The 18,609-nt window shown below is 40.2% G+C and overlaps 1 protein-coding gene across 8 annotated transcripts in view; it reads right to left on the bottom strand.

Annotated features, from left to right (window-relative positions):
- Positions 1-18,609, bottom strand: part of vps37a (VPS37A subunit of ESCRT-I) — an 82,846-nt gene that overhangs the window by 30,090 nt on the left and 34,147 nt on the right. For 4 of the 8 annotated variants that reach the window (XM_057842807.1, XM_057842804.1, XM_057842806.1 and 1 more), the window contains 7 exons: positions 11,296-11,399; positions 2,947-3,172; positions 944-1,014; positions 705-832; positions 543-601; positions 386-454; positions 123-266 (listed from right to left, as the gene is read on the bottom strand). In XM_057842807.1, coding sequence (XP_057698790.1) covers positions 123-266; positions 386-454; positions 543-601; positions 705-832; positions 944-1,014; positions 2,947-3,172; positions 11,296-11,399 — 801 coding nt within the window. Of the gene's footprint in view, positions 1-122; positions 267-332; positions 455-542; positions 602-704; positions 833-943; positions 1,015-2,946; positions 3,173-11,295; positions 11,400-18,609 lie in introns of those variants that run through there. The other 4 variants (XM_057842808.1, XM_057842810.1, XM_057842812.1 and 1 more) reach the window with 3 other exon arrangements.

The following is an 18,609-nucleotide window of genomic DNA, read 5'->3' as shown; positions in this document are numbered from 1 at the left end:
CCCTCTTCCAAATACACAATGAATGGGTTTACGCTGCCACAGCTAGTGTGAGAAGGCCTTTTAAGTGGATGGGGAAAAAAAAAAAAAACTATCTAGAATTTTTATAATAGTATTTAGCTTACCGTTCTCTTTTCCATGAAGCTGGTAAGAAATTCGTCTATGTCAGTGCGTCCCTCCAAAAAGTTTTCAGCTGTCTCTTCAGAGTCCTCCTCTGCTTGGTGTGCAGCAACCTTTAACCGAGCCTGGAGAGTGCTCAGACTACAGCTCTACAGTGCAAGAGAGGAATGAAATTAGTTTCCTTCCTTTGCTAAGGTAATGGGGGAAAAACTTACTAAGTATAATCATGTATGAAATCATCCTTTCCTTATGCCACAATGAGGTTTACCTCACTAAGATCATGTTGTCTCTGCATCTTTGTCTCAAAGGCAGACTTCAGTTGAGTCAACTGTTCAAACTACAGAAAGAATGCATTTGAGCTGCTGGAAATCAGAAGCAATTGGTGCAATATAATTTTGACTGAATACGTTTAAATGATATCAAACCTTATTAACAACATCTTGTCTTTTTCCTTCCAGTTGTGGCTCCATCATAAGGTTTCTCTCTGCAAAAAAATAATAATAATCACAGCGTCTTAAGTTTGTCAAATTATTCAAGCTTCCCTTTCATGACTAGGCAAGTAGTCCATGGTTCTAGGAGGAACGTACTTGCCATTTCCACAATGTTAGTGACCAAGTCCTCTTTATCACTTGCGATTATTTTGAGCTGTGGCAGCATCACAAAGAATCTCAGTAAAACATCCTCATTTTCTGACATGTCGGACAGTTGAGTCAGACTGTGCAGCAAAAGAGGCAGAATACAGAGAAGCAAAAATTAACTTATTTTTTTTTTTAATTTGGAACACAAATATTTTTGAATGATATTGTGATACTTGAAAAATGATTACTTCAAGTCAGACAGTTCAGAAAAAGACTCAGGAATCTCAGGCATCTTATACATGTGTCCATTTAGCCCAGCCTGCAAAAAAAAGTGACAATGTGTTATTATCACACAATCAAGTGAAAAGTAGCCTCTTAACAGCGTCATTCAAAAACGATTACCAATGCACCATCTCTCCTAATCGTTTGTATAGAGTAGACATAATCAATGACTCGTCTAAGGAAAAGCAACACAATTTGGCTTCGTATTCTCACAGTGATGCTGAAAATGGAAAGCAAAGAGGCGAGCTTTGGATCGTGGGGTCTAAATTGGAACATTTCTATCGCGGAGCTCTGCGGACCCTCTTCTGAAGACGGTACACAAGAAAGCCCGCAAACAGTTTGCTGAAGACATGTCAACAAAGCACATGGATTACTGGAACCATGTCCTATGGTCTGATGAGACGGGCGAGCTTTCTTGTGTACCGTCTTCAGAAGAGGCTTCCTCCTGGGGTAACAGCCATGCACACCAATTTGATGTAGACTGCAGCGTATGGTCTGCGCATACGCTTACGCAACAGGCTGACCCCCCACCTCTTCAATCTCTGCAGCATTCCTGTAACGAGACAATTCACATTTTGGAGGGAAAATGACAAGCAGTACTCAATTTGGACATTTAGGGATGTAAGTTTTTTCAAATGGATGTACTCACTTTTGTTGCCAAGGGTTTAGGTATTAATGGCTATATTTTGAGTTATTTTGAGGGGAAAATTAATTAACTGTATTATATAAGCTGCACACAGACTAATTTTCATTGTGTCAAAGTGTCATTTTGTCAGTGTTGTCCCATGAAAAGACATAAATATCTGCAGAAATGTGAGGGGTGTACTCACACTGTATCTCACATGTCCTACCGATTTAAAAAATATATATATTAAATGTATTTCGTTTGTTGAAAAAAATCACGTATATGCCTGTACCTCCCGTAATCCCTCAGGAGAAAATTGGGTCGATTTGCAGGTGTGCAGCAGCAATCCGTTGCGATGGGGGAGCCCGTCACGATCAGGCAGTGACAAGCATAAAGCAGATCGATGCGCATGGAGTGCACTTTCGGTTTTAAAGTTATCCTGTCATGTTGGCATTGGAAGTGAACAGCGCCATTTGCTTTTATGGAAGGGAATTGATGGCACCGGCTCGGGATTTTTGGCAGTCATTTTCCGTGGTGCCAAGTTACACGAGAATGCACTTTGATCTGCAGGAAAATGCACTTTAATTTCTAAGCAAAGGTAAATCAATCTGTTCAATCATAACCGTAAGAGTGCGCTCGTAATGTATTTGCAAAAAAAAAATGCATTCTTCTATCATAACAAAATAAGTTTTATCATTGCCCCGTTCCAAGCTCTAATGCTGACACCTCAGCACTGTTAAAGATTCATCTCTGGTTCAAAAATATTAAGGGTGCCATTCGTCATGATCTCCCCAAGAGATATCAGTGTTTGGTGTTCTCTCTTTATGTGCTGGTAAAAACTTCATCATAGATATATTTTACAGCAATGTTGCACAGAAAAGGTGTCACTGTCTGTTCAGTAAATAGTATTTTATTTGTATTTTGAAATGTTTTTATTTATTTATTTTATTAGTTGTATTGTAGAATATCGGATATGGATTTTCTGACCAATCTATCGCTAATCGATGTATCGCGATTTCGTGAGATAATGGTTATCGTGAGCCTTGTATAGTGTATCATATTGTGAGGTGCTCTGAGGTTCCCATCCCTTGTCTGGATGCATTCTGATCTGAGGAGGATGTTGTCAATGAAGTGTTTGCATTAGCTGTTGCCTTTGTAAAACTCCACAGTCACCTACTGCATGGCAAGAATATGACTTCATTTGAAGAAGGAATTTTTGGCATTGTTCAAACAGAGGACGTTGACGTGTGAACGAACTCCGTAATAGAGCGTTTTCTGTCAATTCGGTCGGAGCGTCTGCGTGTAAATGTGCCCGAAGTAAACATCTTGAGGTGTGTTATGTACCTGTAGGTCTCCAACAGGAACAGGCAACTGCAGGTCAGTAATGAGACCATAAGGTACTGGATGTCGAGGGGACCCATGGACAGCTTCAATCCCAGGATGAAGCGCTGGTCCGACTCCAGATGGAAGTGGTGCGAGAGGAGGCGTTTTACTTTGACCAACATGGCGAGGACCATAGTGGTAACCTGGAGTCGGGTAAGGAGGGATGCCCGATGGCTTGTACATACTGCTGTTGATTGAGGTGAATACCATTGCTTGTTATTCATATTTTCAACATGAGAAATAACAATAATTAAAAAAAAAAAAATCCCAATTTGTATTGCCAGATTTTTAAATAAGGGCAAAATAACCCAATTTTTCTAAGCCAAAAATGTCAAATGTATCGCCATTGACCAAGTTAATCACATGACTTGAATTTGATTGAGCATGCATTTTTACCTGCTGAAGCCAAAAGTGAACTCAAAAAGTAAAATGCCACCAAAAAAGAAGGCACTACAGACATTTTAAATACTGCAGGGATGCCCATACTTTGTCCTCCAAGCATAAAGTGGCATTTCCTACTTGTCAAATACAACAATATAACACTAAAATGTATGAATATGTAAAGCTGGCCAAATCTTTCATTGTTACTCTGAACCATTATAAAAGGTCCATATTTTTGTCGCTTTCTCAAGGGCAAATTTAACTATTTTCAACCAAAAATGCCTCTTACTGTACTTTGTTCCATTTCTGTGTGTATTTTACACATGGAGTTCTCAACTTCTAATCAGTTAATTTAACTAAACAATTTGGAAATCATTACAGTGATAGCAACTTTCTGAAATTTTAATAAAGATTAAGAAAGTTAGGATAGCTTACGCGAAAAATCAACCATTATATATACTTGTGGTAAAGTTCATTATTTTCTGTAATGTGTTGATAAACATTAGACTTTCATATATTTTAGATTCATTACACACAACTCATGTAGTTCAAGCCTTTTATTGTTTTAATATTGATGATTTTGGCAAAAAAGTCAAGAAAAAACAAAAATCCCTATCTCATCTGATCTTAGCATATTTCATCCGACCAATACAAAAAAAGTGTTTTTTTAATACAAAAAAAGTCAACTTTCAATTAATTTGATCAGCTATGCACACAATTCTTGGTCGGGAATCCTTTTGCAGAAATGACTGCTTCAATGCAGCGTGGCGTGGAGGCAATCAGCCTATGGCACTGCTAAGGTGTTAAGGTGACCCAGGATGCTCCGATAGCGGCCTTAAGCTCATCCACAGTGTTGGGTCTGGTGTCTCTCAACTTCCTCTCCCCAATATCCCACAGGTTCTCTATGGGGTTAAGGTCAGGAGAGTTGGCAGGCCAATTGAGCACGGTAATGCCATGGTCAGTAAACCATTTACCAGTAGTTTTGGCAGTGAGAGCAGGGGCCAGGTCGTGGTGAAAAATGAAAACTTCATCTTCATAAAGCTTTTCAGCAGATGGAAGCATGAAGTGCTCCAAAATCTCCTCATAGCTAGCTGCATTGACCCTGCCCTTGATAAAACGCAGTAGACCAACACCAGCAGCTGACATGGCACCCCAGAAAATCACTGACTGTGGGTACTTGACACTGGACTTCAGGCATTTTGGCATTTCCTTCTCCCCAGTCTTCCTCCAAACTCCGGCAACTCTATTTCCGAATGACGTGCAAAAATTGCTTTCATCTGAAAAAAGCACTTTGGACCACTGAGCAACAGTCTAGTGCTGCTTCTCTGTAGCCCAGGTCAGGCGCTTCTGCCGCTGTTTCAGGTTCAAAAGTGGCTTGACCTGGGGAATGCGGCACCTGTAGTCCATTTCCAGCACACGCCTGTGCACGGTGGATCTGAATGTTTCTACTCCAGACCCAGTCCACCGTTTCTGCAGGTCCCCCAAGGTGTGGAATCGGCCCTTCTACACAATCTTTCTCAGGGTGGGGTCACCTTTTCTGGTTGTACAGCGTTTCCTGCCACACTTTTTCCTTCCCACCGACTTCCCACTGAGGTGCCTTGATACAGCACTCTGGTAACAGCCTATTCGTTCAAAAATGTATTTCTGTGTCTTAGCATCTTGCTTGAGGGTGTCAATGATGGCCTTCTGGACAGCAATCAGGTCAGCTGTCTTGCCCATGATTGCGGTTTTGAGTAATAACCCAGGCTGGGAGTTTTTAAAAGCCTCAGGAATCTTTTGCAAGGGTTAAGAGTTAATTCGTTGATTCAGATGATTAGGTTAGTAGCTTCTTTAGAGTACCTTTTTATGATATGCTAATTTTTTTTAGATCGGGATTTTTGTTTTTTCTTGATTTTTTTGCCAAAATCATCAATACTAAAACAATACAAGGCTTGAACTACTTCATTTGTGTGTAATGAATCTAAAATATATTAAATCCCCATTCCTTGATGAAATTGATCTGACTAGAGATATCCCCAATCCGATCAAGTGATCGGAAATTGGGCCGATAGGGCCATTTGTCAGAATCGGGCGAAAATGATCTGATTTTTAATTATAGGGCTCACACTCTGTCCTGCTGCTTTCTTGGCCCGCAGTACGCTGGATTGCTTGTTAAAGTTAACGATCAGTGACCGCTGTTGTGGCTTTGACGTTACCAGAGAAGCCTGGGAGCGCTATAGTTGAAAAATGCTGCATCTCTGAGCGTTTTAAACACTTGTGGTAGTGTGAGTGGCAATTCATTGTGTGTGTCTAAGTTGAGCAGCGTGAGCGGATTTGAGTTGACTGACTCAATTAACCATATGATACACATATTTTTTTAGGGCTGTCAAACGATTAAAATTTTTAATCGAGTTAATCTCAGCTTAAAAATGAATTAATCGTAATTAATCGCAATTCAAACCATCTCTAAAATATGCCGTATTTTTCTGTATATTATTGTTGGAATGGAAAGACAAGACAAGACGGACATATACATTCCACATACTGTATATTAGTACTGTATTTGTTTATTTTAACAATAAATCCACAAGATGGCATTAACATTATTAATATTCTTTGTGAAAGGGATCCACGGATACAAAGACTTGTAATTCTTAAAAGATAAATTTGAGTACAAGTTATAGTAATTTTATATAAAACCCTTTTTGTTCCAATAAAATTTGTAAAATTAAAAAAAAAAAAAAAAAAAACTAATAGCTCGCCATTGTGGGAGGTAGTGATTAAAACTGTGTCAAGGGCGAGTTTTAAATTAATTAGAGATCTAGCCAAGTTTTTCTAGTGCGTTTTGCCTTCAAAATGGCTGACGCCGTAGTTTCCGGGTTCATTTGATCTTACGTTCATTTGAGTGTTGACTTGACAACGTATGAGACCTCTGTTAGTTTGTATATTGTGACTAAATATTGCCATCTAGTGTATTTGTTGAGGTAAATGAAATGTTTGAATAGAGTTTGACCAAAGTCTGAGTATTATTTTGCATAGCTATTTTGATTGGGAATGCCCGTTCTCTTTGCATTGAGCGCTTTCCTTTTTGCGAACATTTTTTTTGAGAGATAGGAATATTATTTTTGTTGTGCTTTCAGTAAATGATACTGTAGCAACTTAACTGTTCCGCCCAAATGCATGATGGGAAGTTGGGCAAACATGACTGTCAGTAAGGCTGCAAATGGTATTCTCTGCGTTGAGTAGAATACAGGGTGTTAAGAAAAAGATCATCTCCTGTCATCCTTCCCCACGTCGCTCACCACAATAGTTATAATTGTTGTGGAAGAGATGCCAAAGCTTATGCCACTAAATAGCGCGGCCCCAATGAATGCCTGTGTCCACTCCACTCACTTGTCTCTGCCTCTTAGCTCTCAATTTACATAAAACAGCACCACTGTGGTCCCTTTGCGGCAATTCATGAGTGGGTCGTTCCCCGCATGCATTAAATATTTTAACGTGATGAATTAAAAAATTAATTAACGCCCGTTAACGCGATAAATTTGACAGCCCTATTTTTTAAACGTTATTCTTATCTAAAAAGAATTTGGTGGATCAGTAACATGTTTAAATTTTTTTGTTTGTTTGTTTTGTTACATTTTTTTCTCGGTATCAGATGGGGACTCGGTATAAAATGAGAAGTGTAATAGTTTTTTTTCTATTTTGCACAGAAACAGTTGCTGCATCAGTGAATGCACTTTTCCAAGTAAAAAAAAAAGAATAAATGTCAAATGGCATCTAGTTTAAACGGAGATACATGCCTCTGTGTTTTTATAAATTCTAAAAGGCAATATGTTTCCATAGGTGAAGTATCGCAGTACATACCGGATCACCACACAGGTGATCAAGACAAAAGTCCCAACCCTAACATATAAATATACATATACATACATATATATATATATATATATATATATATATATATATATATTTATATACAGTGGGGAGAACAAGTATTTGATACACTGCCAATGGGTTTTCCCCATTGACTGTGTATCAAATACTTGTTCTCCCCACTGTACACTGCTGGCTAAAAGTTTTGGCGCCCCTGCAATTCTGTCAGATAATGCTCAATTTCTCCCAGAAAATGATTGCAATTCCAAATGCTTTGGTACTAATATCTTCATTTATTTTGCTTGTAATGAAAAAACACAAAAGAGAATGGAAAACAAATTAAATCATTATCATTTTCCACAAAACTCCAAAAATGTTCACACTAGACAAAAGTATTGGCACCCTTCGAAAAATCATGTGATGCTTCTCTAATTTGTAATTAACAGCACCTTTTACTTACCTGTGGCACATAACCGGTGTGGCAATAACTTAATCACACTTGCAGCCAATTAAAATGGATTAAAGGTGACTCAACCTTTGTCCTGTGCTCTTATGTGTAAAACATTGAGCATGGAGAAAAGAAAGAAGACCAAAAACTGAGCACTTGAGAAGCAAAACTGTGAGGAAGCATGGGCAATTACAAGGCTACAAGTCCACCTCCACAGACCTGAATGTTCCTGTGTCTACCGCAGTGCTTCTCAATTATTTTCTATTACGCCCCCCCAAGGAAGACGTATATGTTTCGCGCCCCCCCAAACTCTCTGCCGCCACTGTAAATAGTATCATTTGTCCATAAAATTACTATTATAAATACGCATCTGCCTAAGAATGTGTCCTTTTTTTTCTAATAAAGAAAAAAAGTAACATAGATCACCTTATAATAAAGTATAACTTTATTAACATTGTTTTGTTTGTAACAGAGAAGACTTGACGCACCTCAATTTGCCTGAATGAAAAAAAGAAAAGTCACATCCAAACTGTAAAAAATACACTCAAGGTACATTTTTGACCATTTGATACAGAAAAATATAATGTAATAAAATCAGTAAATAATAACAAATTAAAATTGATTAGAAAAATTCACTCATGAGGACAATATGCCAAAAAATTTGACCGAAAAAACAACTTTTTGTTTACTGATATAACACTGACAAAGCAGGACGATTGTTGGCAATATTCGGCACGTTTTCGCTGAAAAACAATCAAGCGGCTTATCAATGAGATTGGGGTCTAATGTCTTTAAGTGGCGTCTTAATTGATTTGGCTTCTGGCTGTCCGCTATAATTATTTTTAGACACAGTAAACAGTGGTCTTTCCTCATCGTATTAAAAGTCAAAGCTAAAAGGCAAACGGCAAGAAAAAAGTGCATTCTCGGCGGCCGAGGTAGAACCGTAGGTGAGGGCGGTCGTCGTGATGATCCCAAGCCAAAAATGGCACTTCTCGGGCGGCGACGTGAGAACCAGACGAGACAGTGGGTTGCTGCGTGAGTGAGTCCGATCGGAAAACGGCTTTCGAAAACGGCAGCGGCACACTGCTCTTCATATCTGTTTTCTCTTCCTTAGTTCAAAAATACTGCGCGCACTCTGAAAATGAGAGCGCCACTGCCACCCACTGAGTGGATGTGCAAAAAAACTTTATTCTAGTACTGCAAAAAAAAAAAAAAGCATGTTCCCCGAGGTCACATGCGCCCAGGGGTCGCGTTAACCGAATATTTTCCGCCGTTGACCAGTTTTTTAAAACGGTGACGGAAAAAACTGAAGTCCAGCCGTCATTTTGACAGGTTGCAATTCACACCCCAGACCACAGGGTGGCAAGTGAGCATATTAATTAGCTATTATCTCTCTTGATGCATGACGTCATTGGCCTTACTCGGAAAAATGTCAAGGCAACTGAGTGTTTGCCTGGCACGGCCAGACTGTACTCCCTGTATTTTTCAAACACTGAGAGAAAAGTCTGGGACACAGCCTCTCGAGTAGGTACAAAATCAATCGACAAATCAGATTTGTTTATTTGCGTGACGTGTTCTTCACGAGCAACGTCACTCTTGCGCGCCGAAAGTCGTCTCTACAACAACACGGATGGCGGGAGAGCCGAGAATATGTTCCAATCCGCGGTAAATTCAGTTTTAAATGAGCTAAAACACATCGACACGAGACACTGGCAACGGTCTGTCTCGCGCTAGCCATGTTGAATAAACTCCGTTCTCCTCGTATGTTTACTTCCGCGCGCAAGTCCCTCGTCCTGCCCTCGTCGCTTTGCTAACGGCACGTCTGCCCGTCGCTGATTGGTGCACTTCGCTGTCCGTTTGCCTCTTGTTAAGCTTGTTCGGACAGAATATTAATTAAAAATGAGTGAAAACTAAATACTATTGAATGTCATTATTATCATTTTAAAAATGTAAGTGACGGGTAAAAATAGATTATGACCGGATTTTTATGACACTGTCAGTCAAAATGACAGACAACGAAAATGTCTAGCGCAACCGCTGCATGCGCCCCCCCTGGAATCGCTCTGCGCCCCACTATTTGAGAAGTACTGGTCTACCGTGTGCAGTGTCATCAATAAGTGTAATAAAGCCCATGGCACTGTGGCTAATCTCTCTAGATGTGGACGGAAAAGAAAAACTGACAAGAGATTTCAACGAAAGAGTGTGCGGATGGTGGATAAAGAACCTCGACTAACATCCAAACAAGTTCAAGCTGTTCTGCAGTCCGAGCGTACAACAGTGTCAAACCGTACAATCCGTCGGCGTCTGAATGAAAAGGGACTCTATAGTAGGATACCCAGGAAGACCCCACTTCTGACCCAGAGACACAGAAAGGCCAGGCTGAAGTTTGTCAAAACTTACCTGAGAAAGCCAAAAACGTTTTGGAAGAATGTTCTCTGGTCAGTTGAGACAAAAGTAGAGCTTTTTGGGGAAAGGGATCAACAGAGTTTACAGGAGAAAAAAAAACCGAGGCCTTACAGGAAAAGAACACGGTCCCTACAGTCAAACATGGCAGAGGTTCCCTGGTGTTTTGGGGTTGCTTTGCTACCTCTGGCCCTGGACTGCTTGACCGCGTGGGTGGCATTATGAAGTCTGAAGACAACAAACAAATTTTGCTGCATATTGTAGGGCCCAGAGTGAAAAAGTTGGGTCTCCCTCAGAGGTCATGGGTCTTCCAATAGGACAATGACCCAGACACACTTCAAAAAGCACTAGAAAATGGTTTGAGAGAAAGCACTTGAGACTTCTAAAGTGGCCAGCAATGAGTTCAGACCTGAATCCCATAGAGCACCTGTGGTGAAATCTGAAAATAGCAGTTTGGAGAAGGCACCCTTCAAAACCTCAGAGACCTGGAGCAGTTAGCCAAAGAAGAATGGTCTAAAATTCCAGCAGAGCATTATAAGAATCTCACTGAAGGATACTGGAAGCAGTTGTTCGCAGTTATTTTGTCTCAAAGTTGTTCTCCCAAGTATCAAGCTGAGGGTGCAAATACTTTTGCCCGGCCCATTTTTGGAGTTTTGTGTAAAATGATAATGATTTTTTTCCCCATTCTCTTTTGTGTTTTTTCATTGCAAACGAAATGAATGAAGATGTTACAAACAAAGCATTTGTATCGCTATCATTTTCGGGGAAAAAAATTGGGCATTATCTGACAGAATTGCAGGGGCGCCAATACATTTGGCCAGCAGGGTAGATATAGTTATACATAAGGCAATAGGGCAAAAAAAGACTTTAGGTATCGGATCGGGACTCTGTATCAGCAGATTCTCAAAATCAGGTGACAAAAATATGCTATCGGGACATCCCTAGATCTGAGTATTTAGGAAATTTATGTCAAGGGATTATCCTTACTGATGCTTGTCATTCTTTATCCGTTTCTGGGATATTTTGGGGATATGTAAACGGTGAGGGGGCAAAAAAAAAAAAAAAAATCAAACTAATTCAGTCACTAAAAGTAAACGGGCAACACAACGAAACAAATTAGGAAAGACTGAAAACCCTGTTATCCATTGTTTCTATATCAAGGCTACTGATAGTACTTTGTACAATACATATGAGTAGTACAATACATATAAGTAGAGCAAACTCACTATGAAAAGCCAGATTGACCAGTGGACATCAGTGCAGGGGGACTCTTCCAAAACTCATCTAGCAGACTCTGAATGACCTTGCCTAGGTCTGAATGCATCCCAAACTACAACAAAAAAGGAAAGTAGAAAGTTCAGCATGAACTAGGCCTGCACAATATATCATTTGAAAATGGCCATCGCAATGTACACATGCACAGTTGTCACATCACAGGACGTGCAATTGTTCTTTTTCTTTAACATGTAAACTTTTGTTTTACTTCATAAAAGCGGCACTTGTGCAAATCCTCAATCCTTTCTGTATACAGCATGACTGGATTAAATGGCATTATATAAATGAGGGATGTCCCCGATCCGATCACCTGATCAGAAATCATTTCACTCAAATCAGAAATCAGATTGCTCCATTGCTCAGAGGATCGGGCTTTGCAATTTAAAAAAAATATATTTTTGTTTTTCTTCTTTATACTCGTACAGCCTCTCACCCTCCCTCCTGCTAAGCAGTGCGACCAAACGGCTTTTCTTGGTCACCAGTGGAGCTGGCGTTTGGTACTTAAAAAGTGCCTGTGACACGATTAAAACCTAAAAAGCCTGTTATTGGAAATAAAATCATATCAATTCGACTATATACAGTGCCCTCCATAATTATTGGCACCCCTGGTTATGATGTGTTTTTTAGCTTCTAATAATTACAGCATCACTGACCCACCCCCATGCTTCCTGTGGGTATGAGGTGCTTTTCAGCGTGCGCATCTTTCGTGGCACGCCAGACCCACTTAGAGTGTTTGTTGCCAAAAATCTCAATCTTGCTCTCATCTGACCAAAGCACACGGTCCCAGTTGAAGCCCCAATACCGCTTGGCCAACTCCAGACGTTTGCATTTATGATTGTGAGTGAGGAAAGGTTTTCTCCGTGCATGCCTCCCAAACAGCTTGTTGGCGTGTAGACAGCACCTCATACCCACTGTGAAGTATGGGGGTGGGTCAGTGATGCTATGGGGCAGTTTCGGTTCCAAAGGCCCTGGGAACCTTGTTAGGGTGCATGGCATCATGAATGCTTTGAAATACCAGGACATTTTAAATCAAAATCTGTTGCCCTCTGCCCGAAAGCTGAAGATGGGTCGTCACTGGGTCTTTCAGCAAGACAATGACCCTAAACATATGGCCAAATCTACACATAAATGGTTCACCAGACACAAAATCAAGCTCCTCCCATGGCCATCTCAGTCCCCAGACCTCAACCCCATTGAAAACCTGTGGGGTGAGCTGAAGAGGAGAGGACCCAGGTCTCTGGATTATTTAGAGATTCTGTAAAGAGGAATGGCTGAAGATCCCTATTTCTGTCTTTTCCCATCTTGTGAAACATTAGGAGAAGCTTAGGTGCTGTTTTGTTGGCAAAAGGGGGTTGTACAAAGTATTAACACCAGGGTTGCTAATAATTGTGACACACATTATTTGATCTCAAATAATTATTTATGTGGGATTTTTTCCCCACTGAATAAATGCACTTGTATTGAAGGTTGGATTTTTCTTTTTTTTTCCATTAAGGTCCCACATTATTTAGAAAAAAAAAAAAAAACTATTAGAAGCTAAAAAAACGCATCTTAACCAGGGGTGCCAATAATTATGGAGGGCACTGTACTATGGTGAGAGAGTTGTCTAAAAAATATTTTCACAAATACATACGTGATTCACACATAACTTTTGTAGATCCACAAATACTAGTCCTTCTAAAAAAAATAGCATATTGTGATAAAGTTCATTATTTTCTCTAAAGTACTGATAAACATTAGACTTTCACATATTTTGAATTCATTACACACAACTGAAGTAGTTCAAGCCTTATATTGTTTTAATATTAATGATTTTGGTAAAAAAAAAAAAAAAAAAGTCAAGAAAACCCAAAAATCCCTATCTCAAAAAATGTGCATATTTCATCCGAATTGGCAGGCCAATTGAGCACTGTAATGCCATGGTCAGTAAACCATTTACCAGTGGTTTTGGCAGTGTGAGCAGGTGCCAGGTCAAGCTGAAAAAATGAAATCTTCATCTCCATAAAGCTTTTCAGCAGATGGAAGCATGAAGTGCTCCAAAATCTCCTGATAGCTAGCTGCATTGACCCTGCCCTTGATAAAACACAGTAGACCAACACCAGTAGCAGACATGGCACCCCAGACCATCACTGACTGTGGGTACTTGACACTGGACATCAGGCATTTTGGCATTTCCTTCGCCCCAGTCTTCCTCCAAACTCTGGCATCTTGACTTCCAAATGACATGCAAAATTTGCTTTAATCTGAAAAAAGTACTTTGGACCACTGAGCAACAGTCCAGTGCTGCTTCTCTGTCGCCCAGGTCAGGCGCTTCTGCAGCTGTTTCAGGTTCAAAAGTGGCTTGACCAGGGGAATGCGGGACCTGTAGCCCATTTCCAGGTTTCTGCAGGTTCCCGGAGGTCTGGAATCGGCCCTTCTCCAAAATCTTTCTCAGGGTGCGGTCATCTTTTCTGGTTGTGCAGCGTTTCCTGCCACATTTTTTCCTTTCCACAGACTTCCCACTGAGGTGCCTTGATTCAGCACTCTGGGAACAGATATTCGCTCAGAAATTTCTTTCTGTGTCGTAGCCTTTTGCTTGAGGGTGTCAATGATGGCTTTCTGGACAGCAGTCAGGTCGGCAGTCTTGCCCATGATTGCGGTTTTGAGTAATGAACCAGGCTGGGAGTTTTTAAAAGCCTCAGGAATCTTTCGCAGGGGTTTTGAGGTAATTCGTTGATTCAGATAATTAGGTTAGAAGCTTCTTTAGAGTACCTTTTCATGATATGCTAATTTTTTTTGAGATCGGGAAAATAATGAACTTTTGAATTTTTTTGAGAATGACTTGTATATGCAAGATTTTCACATTTATTTTCGAGATCCACAAATATATCCGTGATTTTCATGTGTTTTTGTAATCCACAAATATTTGCAAACAATAATTCATGATGAGTGCATGCACAAAATAAAAAAAAAAACATTTGAATTTCGAGGATATATTTGTGGATATACAAAAAATATGTGTTAATCGCGGATGTATTTGTGATATACAACAATTTGGCAACGCGCAGATGACAAGAAATGAGTCTTTAAATCTGCCGTTTAGCTCCTCCTGTCATTATAGCGCTCTGGCTCCTCCATCTGTGTGATGACGTCAGCGAAAGAGTGATTTCAGCGAATTTAGCATTCAGCCCAAAGGAGTAGGATGCGTTTTTCAGCGATTCTGGTTCAACTGCGGATCTTTCAAATGATATTGTCGATCCAGAGGAAGCCTGTGGCATACAGCCATATATGTTTGAGTCGTATTTGGAGGAGGAGGAAGATTCAGAAAGACAAAAAGGCGACAGACAACAAACACGAGGCTTATGACTACAGCAACTGTAAAATGTCATCGTTTTTATCTCTCGACTCAATTATTTTTACAGGATATTATTTGTATCTATGAATTTTTCCCCGATTGCTAAATAAATTGTATGATCATGACAAAAGTCTTGTGCTAAATTTAATATAAAATATTGAAATAGAATTAAAAATGCATTTATTCAGTGCGACAGGGCAAAGGTCAAAACTGCTATTTCTTAGTTAAATTTGGCTGCATAGTGAAGATGATGTCACTCGTAAGATCACATCTGCCTTCTTTAATCAGAGACTGCGGCCGGAAGTCTCTCATTTTCGTATGACGGGATTCAAAAAATTGAATTAATATTTCGATCGCTTCTGCACACATCCAAGTGGTCCATTTCATTCAGGATAAAATACCACATGTAATATGAAATAAACATGCTTTTTTTTGAGCTACAGGCACTTTAACGACGATTGACAGGTTTATACCTTTGATCTGGCCAGGGAAGCCTCGATAGCTCTCCGAACAAAGGCCTAAATGTGTTAATAGTCATTAAACCAGTCTGAAGTGTGCTGTGCCAACTCATTCATTGTGTAAGTGAGAGGCTGTTCTCGGCAGCGTGTGTAAATTTGAGTGGACTCACTCAATGAAGCATTTAATCAAGACAAGCATTTTTCTACGTTATTCTTGCTTAAAAATAATTCACATTATGAAGGTGGCATGCTGAGACAGTGGTTAGCATGTCCACCTCACAATTCTGGGATTGTGGGTGCAATCCTGGCTCTTGCCTACCTGGGTAGAGTTTGCACGTTCTTCTCATGCCTACATGGGATTTTCCCGGGGATCCTTCCACATTCCAAAAAAAACATGCACGGTATGCTGATCGAACACTCCAAATTGTCCATTGGTGTGAAGCCTAAGTTATGCTTCTGCGTCGCAGTGACGGAGTAGCGACGGCGTAGACCCTACATCGTCAACGAGCATTTGAAGTTCTGCGTCAAGGGAACTTAATTCATCGCCAAGCCACTAGAGAGGTGTTGCGTTGTGTTAGTGCGGTTTCAGGGGACTTGTCGAATTCCTGAGTTTTCTTCCGGTTAGACTACAATGGCAACGGAGATGGAATGCTTGAATGTGGATCTTCAGCTGATCAACATTGAACAGCAAAGCCCTTGATCATCCAAATGTTGAGGCGCAGGCGAAGCATAAGACCGTTGCGGAGGTGGTCTGTCCAACTGTTGGTGCTGCACAGAGACTGGTAGTCACATTATGAATTCTAGCATCGCATGGAAGCCAGCAAGCAGGTTTGTCCAGCGTCTTGTCCGATTTCTTTGCCGTGTCCTGACAGGGTCCCCTAGGATTGATAAATCTAAATTCAAGACTTTTAAGACCTTTTTTAACGCCATTTCAACTGAAAATTAATACTTTTCTCGCACCCATTATTTAGATCATATTGAATCATATTAAATAAAGCATTGAACATAAAATTTAACCTCAATTACTCAGTGTATTTGACAAAAGGATGCACATACATTGAAGATACATTTAAAACACATTTTAAGTAACATTATAAAGTCTGTCAGAATTTTTTTTAAACACGCACACAATAATTATGGACAAAAAGAGGAGGAGGACAGGACTCAGACCAGCCATCTGGATTTAAAAAACTAAATAAATAAAAACACTTTGTCACTGAAATAATTTAGGTTGCACTGAGATGTTCTTGAAAATTAAGACCACGGTGAAAAAATTCCAGACTTACAACAGCTAATTTAATACTTTTAATACCTTTAATAATAGAAAACTAAATTCAATGCTTTTTTAATACTTTTAATAACCCGCAGGTACCATGTACAAGCAGCCATTGGGAAGCCATAGCAGATTTCTGGCGGCTATTAAACTTCCCAAACTGCGTTGGAAGTAGAAGTGGGAATCTTTGGGCACCTAACGATTCGATTACGATTCAGAGGCTACGATTCGATTATAAATGGATTATTGATGCACAAACCCCTCCTCTCACACCACCACCAGCTATTCGCTGCTATTAATGTTTCATACCTAAGTTACAAAAATTGTACGAAAATCCCCTCAGGCTTAAATAAACGACTTTAAGGATCAAGTTAACAGTTCAAAACAGTAAATAAAATACTCAAGTCCCCATTCTGTATCAGCAGCTTTAAACTACATTCAATTCATTTAATGTTGTGAATCAACCGCTAAAGTTGGTAAAATTGCTCCCATTATTCCATAATTTCCCTTCTGTCTACATTCGACATGTATAAGTTTTAAAACCGTTTTAAGATAGATTTAAGTCAAGATTTTGCCGATTTAGGAGTATTTTAGATAAAAAATTAATTCGCTTCACTTGGAAGGTTTGCTACAACAGCCCTCAAGGGAAGTCTACTGCTTTAAGATAGTGGCTTACTAACGCCAGCGGGTGTCATTTCGCATCTAGTTATCTATACATGTGCTACTAACGCCGTTGAGTCTGTCATTTCGCATGTAGTTTATACATGTGATATCTACCGTAGGATTATGTGGGTGCTCTTGGTCCGTTCCTAATTGCGTGCCGCACACTTGTCTCGGAGGTTCTTCCATTTTTTTATGCATTCGCTGACCTCTGGCCCTGTATTTTCAGAACTGCTTGCCATTTGGCAATCAGATAACCTTGATGAAACGTACAGGTGGTTGTACTTGCGGGCCTCTTCGATGATCCTCTCGTCGGCTTGGTCCTTTTTTGAGTGTCGTGTTAGAATGTTTGTAAATGGCGGTGATTTCGTGCTGAACCGGAAACAACAGTCTGAGCGGACCAATCACAGTGACCACGCGTTGGCGTGACGCGCAGTCAGGGTTGTGTGGAGGTGCATGTCAGGCTACGGCAGAGGGTCGTAAATCGGGTATGCCTTGACGGCGTAGGTCCGCCACAAAAGCATAAACCAGCCTTGGGTGTGTGCATGAATGGTTGAGTGTCTCCTTATGCCCTGCAACTGGCTGGCAACCTGTTCTGGTGTACCCAGCCTTCTACCTGGAGTTAGACGTAATAAGCTCCAGCACCCCTCATGTGAATATGTGGTTTATAAGTTGAATGAATGAAGAAATTAAATGTTATGGAGAGTGATTAAATGTATGGCGTTATAGGCGATGCAATAAATGTGCCTCCATTTTGTGCTGGTGCACCTTAAGAAAAAAGTTAGGCGCACCAGTGCAACCAATGCAAAAAGTGCGGAGCCTTGGCAATATACATTGCGATGCTCATTTTTTCGAATATTGTTCAGACCTATCCAAAACAGAGCTATTCAAGTTATCTGGTGAAAATTCTTCTAGTTTTAATATCACAACATATCGCAAACCTGCCATAGGCTTTATTGGCTGAGCGAAATTGTGTTGGTTCGTTCCACTGAGGTGGATCTACATGACCTCTGCTTTATAATATACATACGTTGCTAATTAGTACCAAAAAAAAAGTTCTACTCACGGTTTCCAGTCATTTTTTTGCTAAGTAGCGTTTTCGTGTCGGTCTTTTTTTTCCCCGTGGCGCAGTGATATTGATACGGCGGAGTCGTATCATCAGTGTGTGAAGCCATTTTATGTCACGTGCACCAATAGGAGACGAGGATTGTTGCTATGGGTTTGTAAAACAAACAACATGGCGGCGACCGTGTCAAGCTACGACACGAGCGAAGATGAACAAAAGATAAGAAAACCGCATTCGAAATTTTGTCAAAAGGCATCGAAACGATGCTTTATGCACCTTTCATCTGTCCAAAGGCGAAAAGGGGCAGGGAATTTGGAGAAAAAAACTGCATCAGAGAATGGCTTTCTCCCCAGGCTCCGTCGAAGAATCTTGCTGAAAATGCGTCGAATGGGATTTTTAACGACATTCACTACAGGTAAGCCACACGCACGCCTTTACTGCAAGGTTAACTGTTATTAACTTATGCTCACAAAA

Source organism: Corythoichthys intestinalis, chromosome 8, assembly GCF_030265065.1.
Source record: "Corythoichthys intestinalis isolate RoL2023-P3 chromosome 8, ASM3026506v1, whole genome shotgun sequence".
NCBI lineage: Eukaryota > Metazoa > Chordata > Actinopteri > Syngnathiformes > Syngnathidae > Corythoichthys > Corythoichthys intestinalis.
Note: the sequence above shows the minus strand (reverse complement) of the source record. Positions and strands in the feature narration are given on the sequence as shown.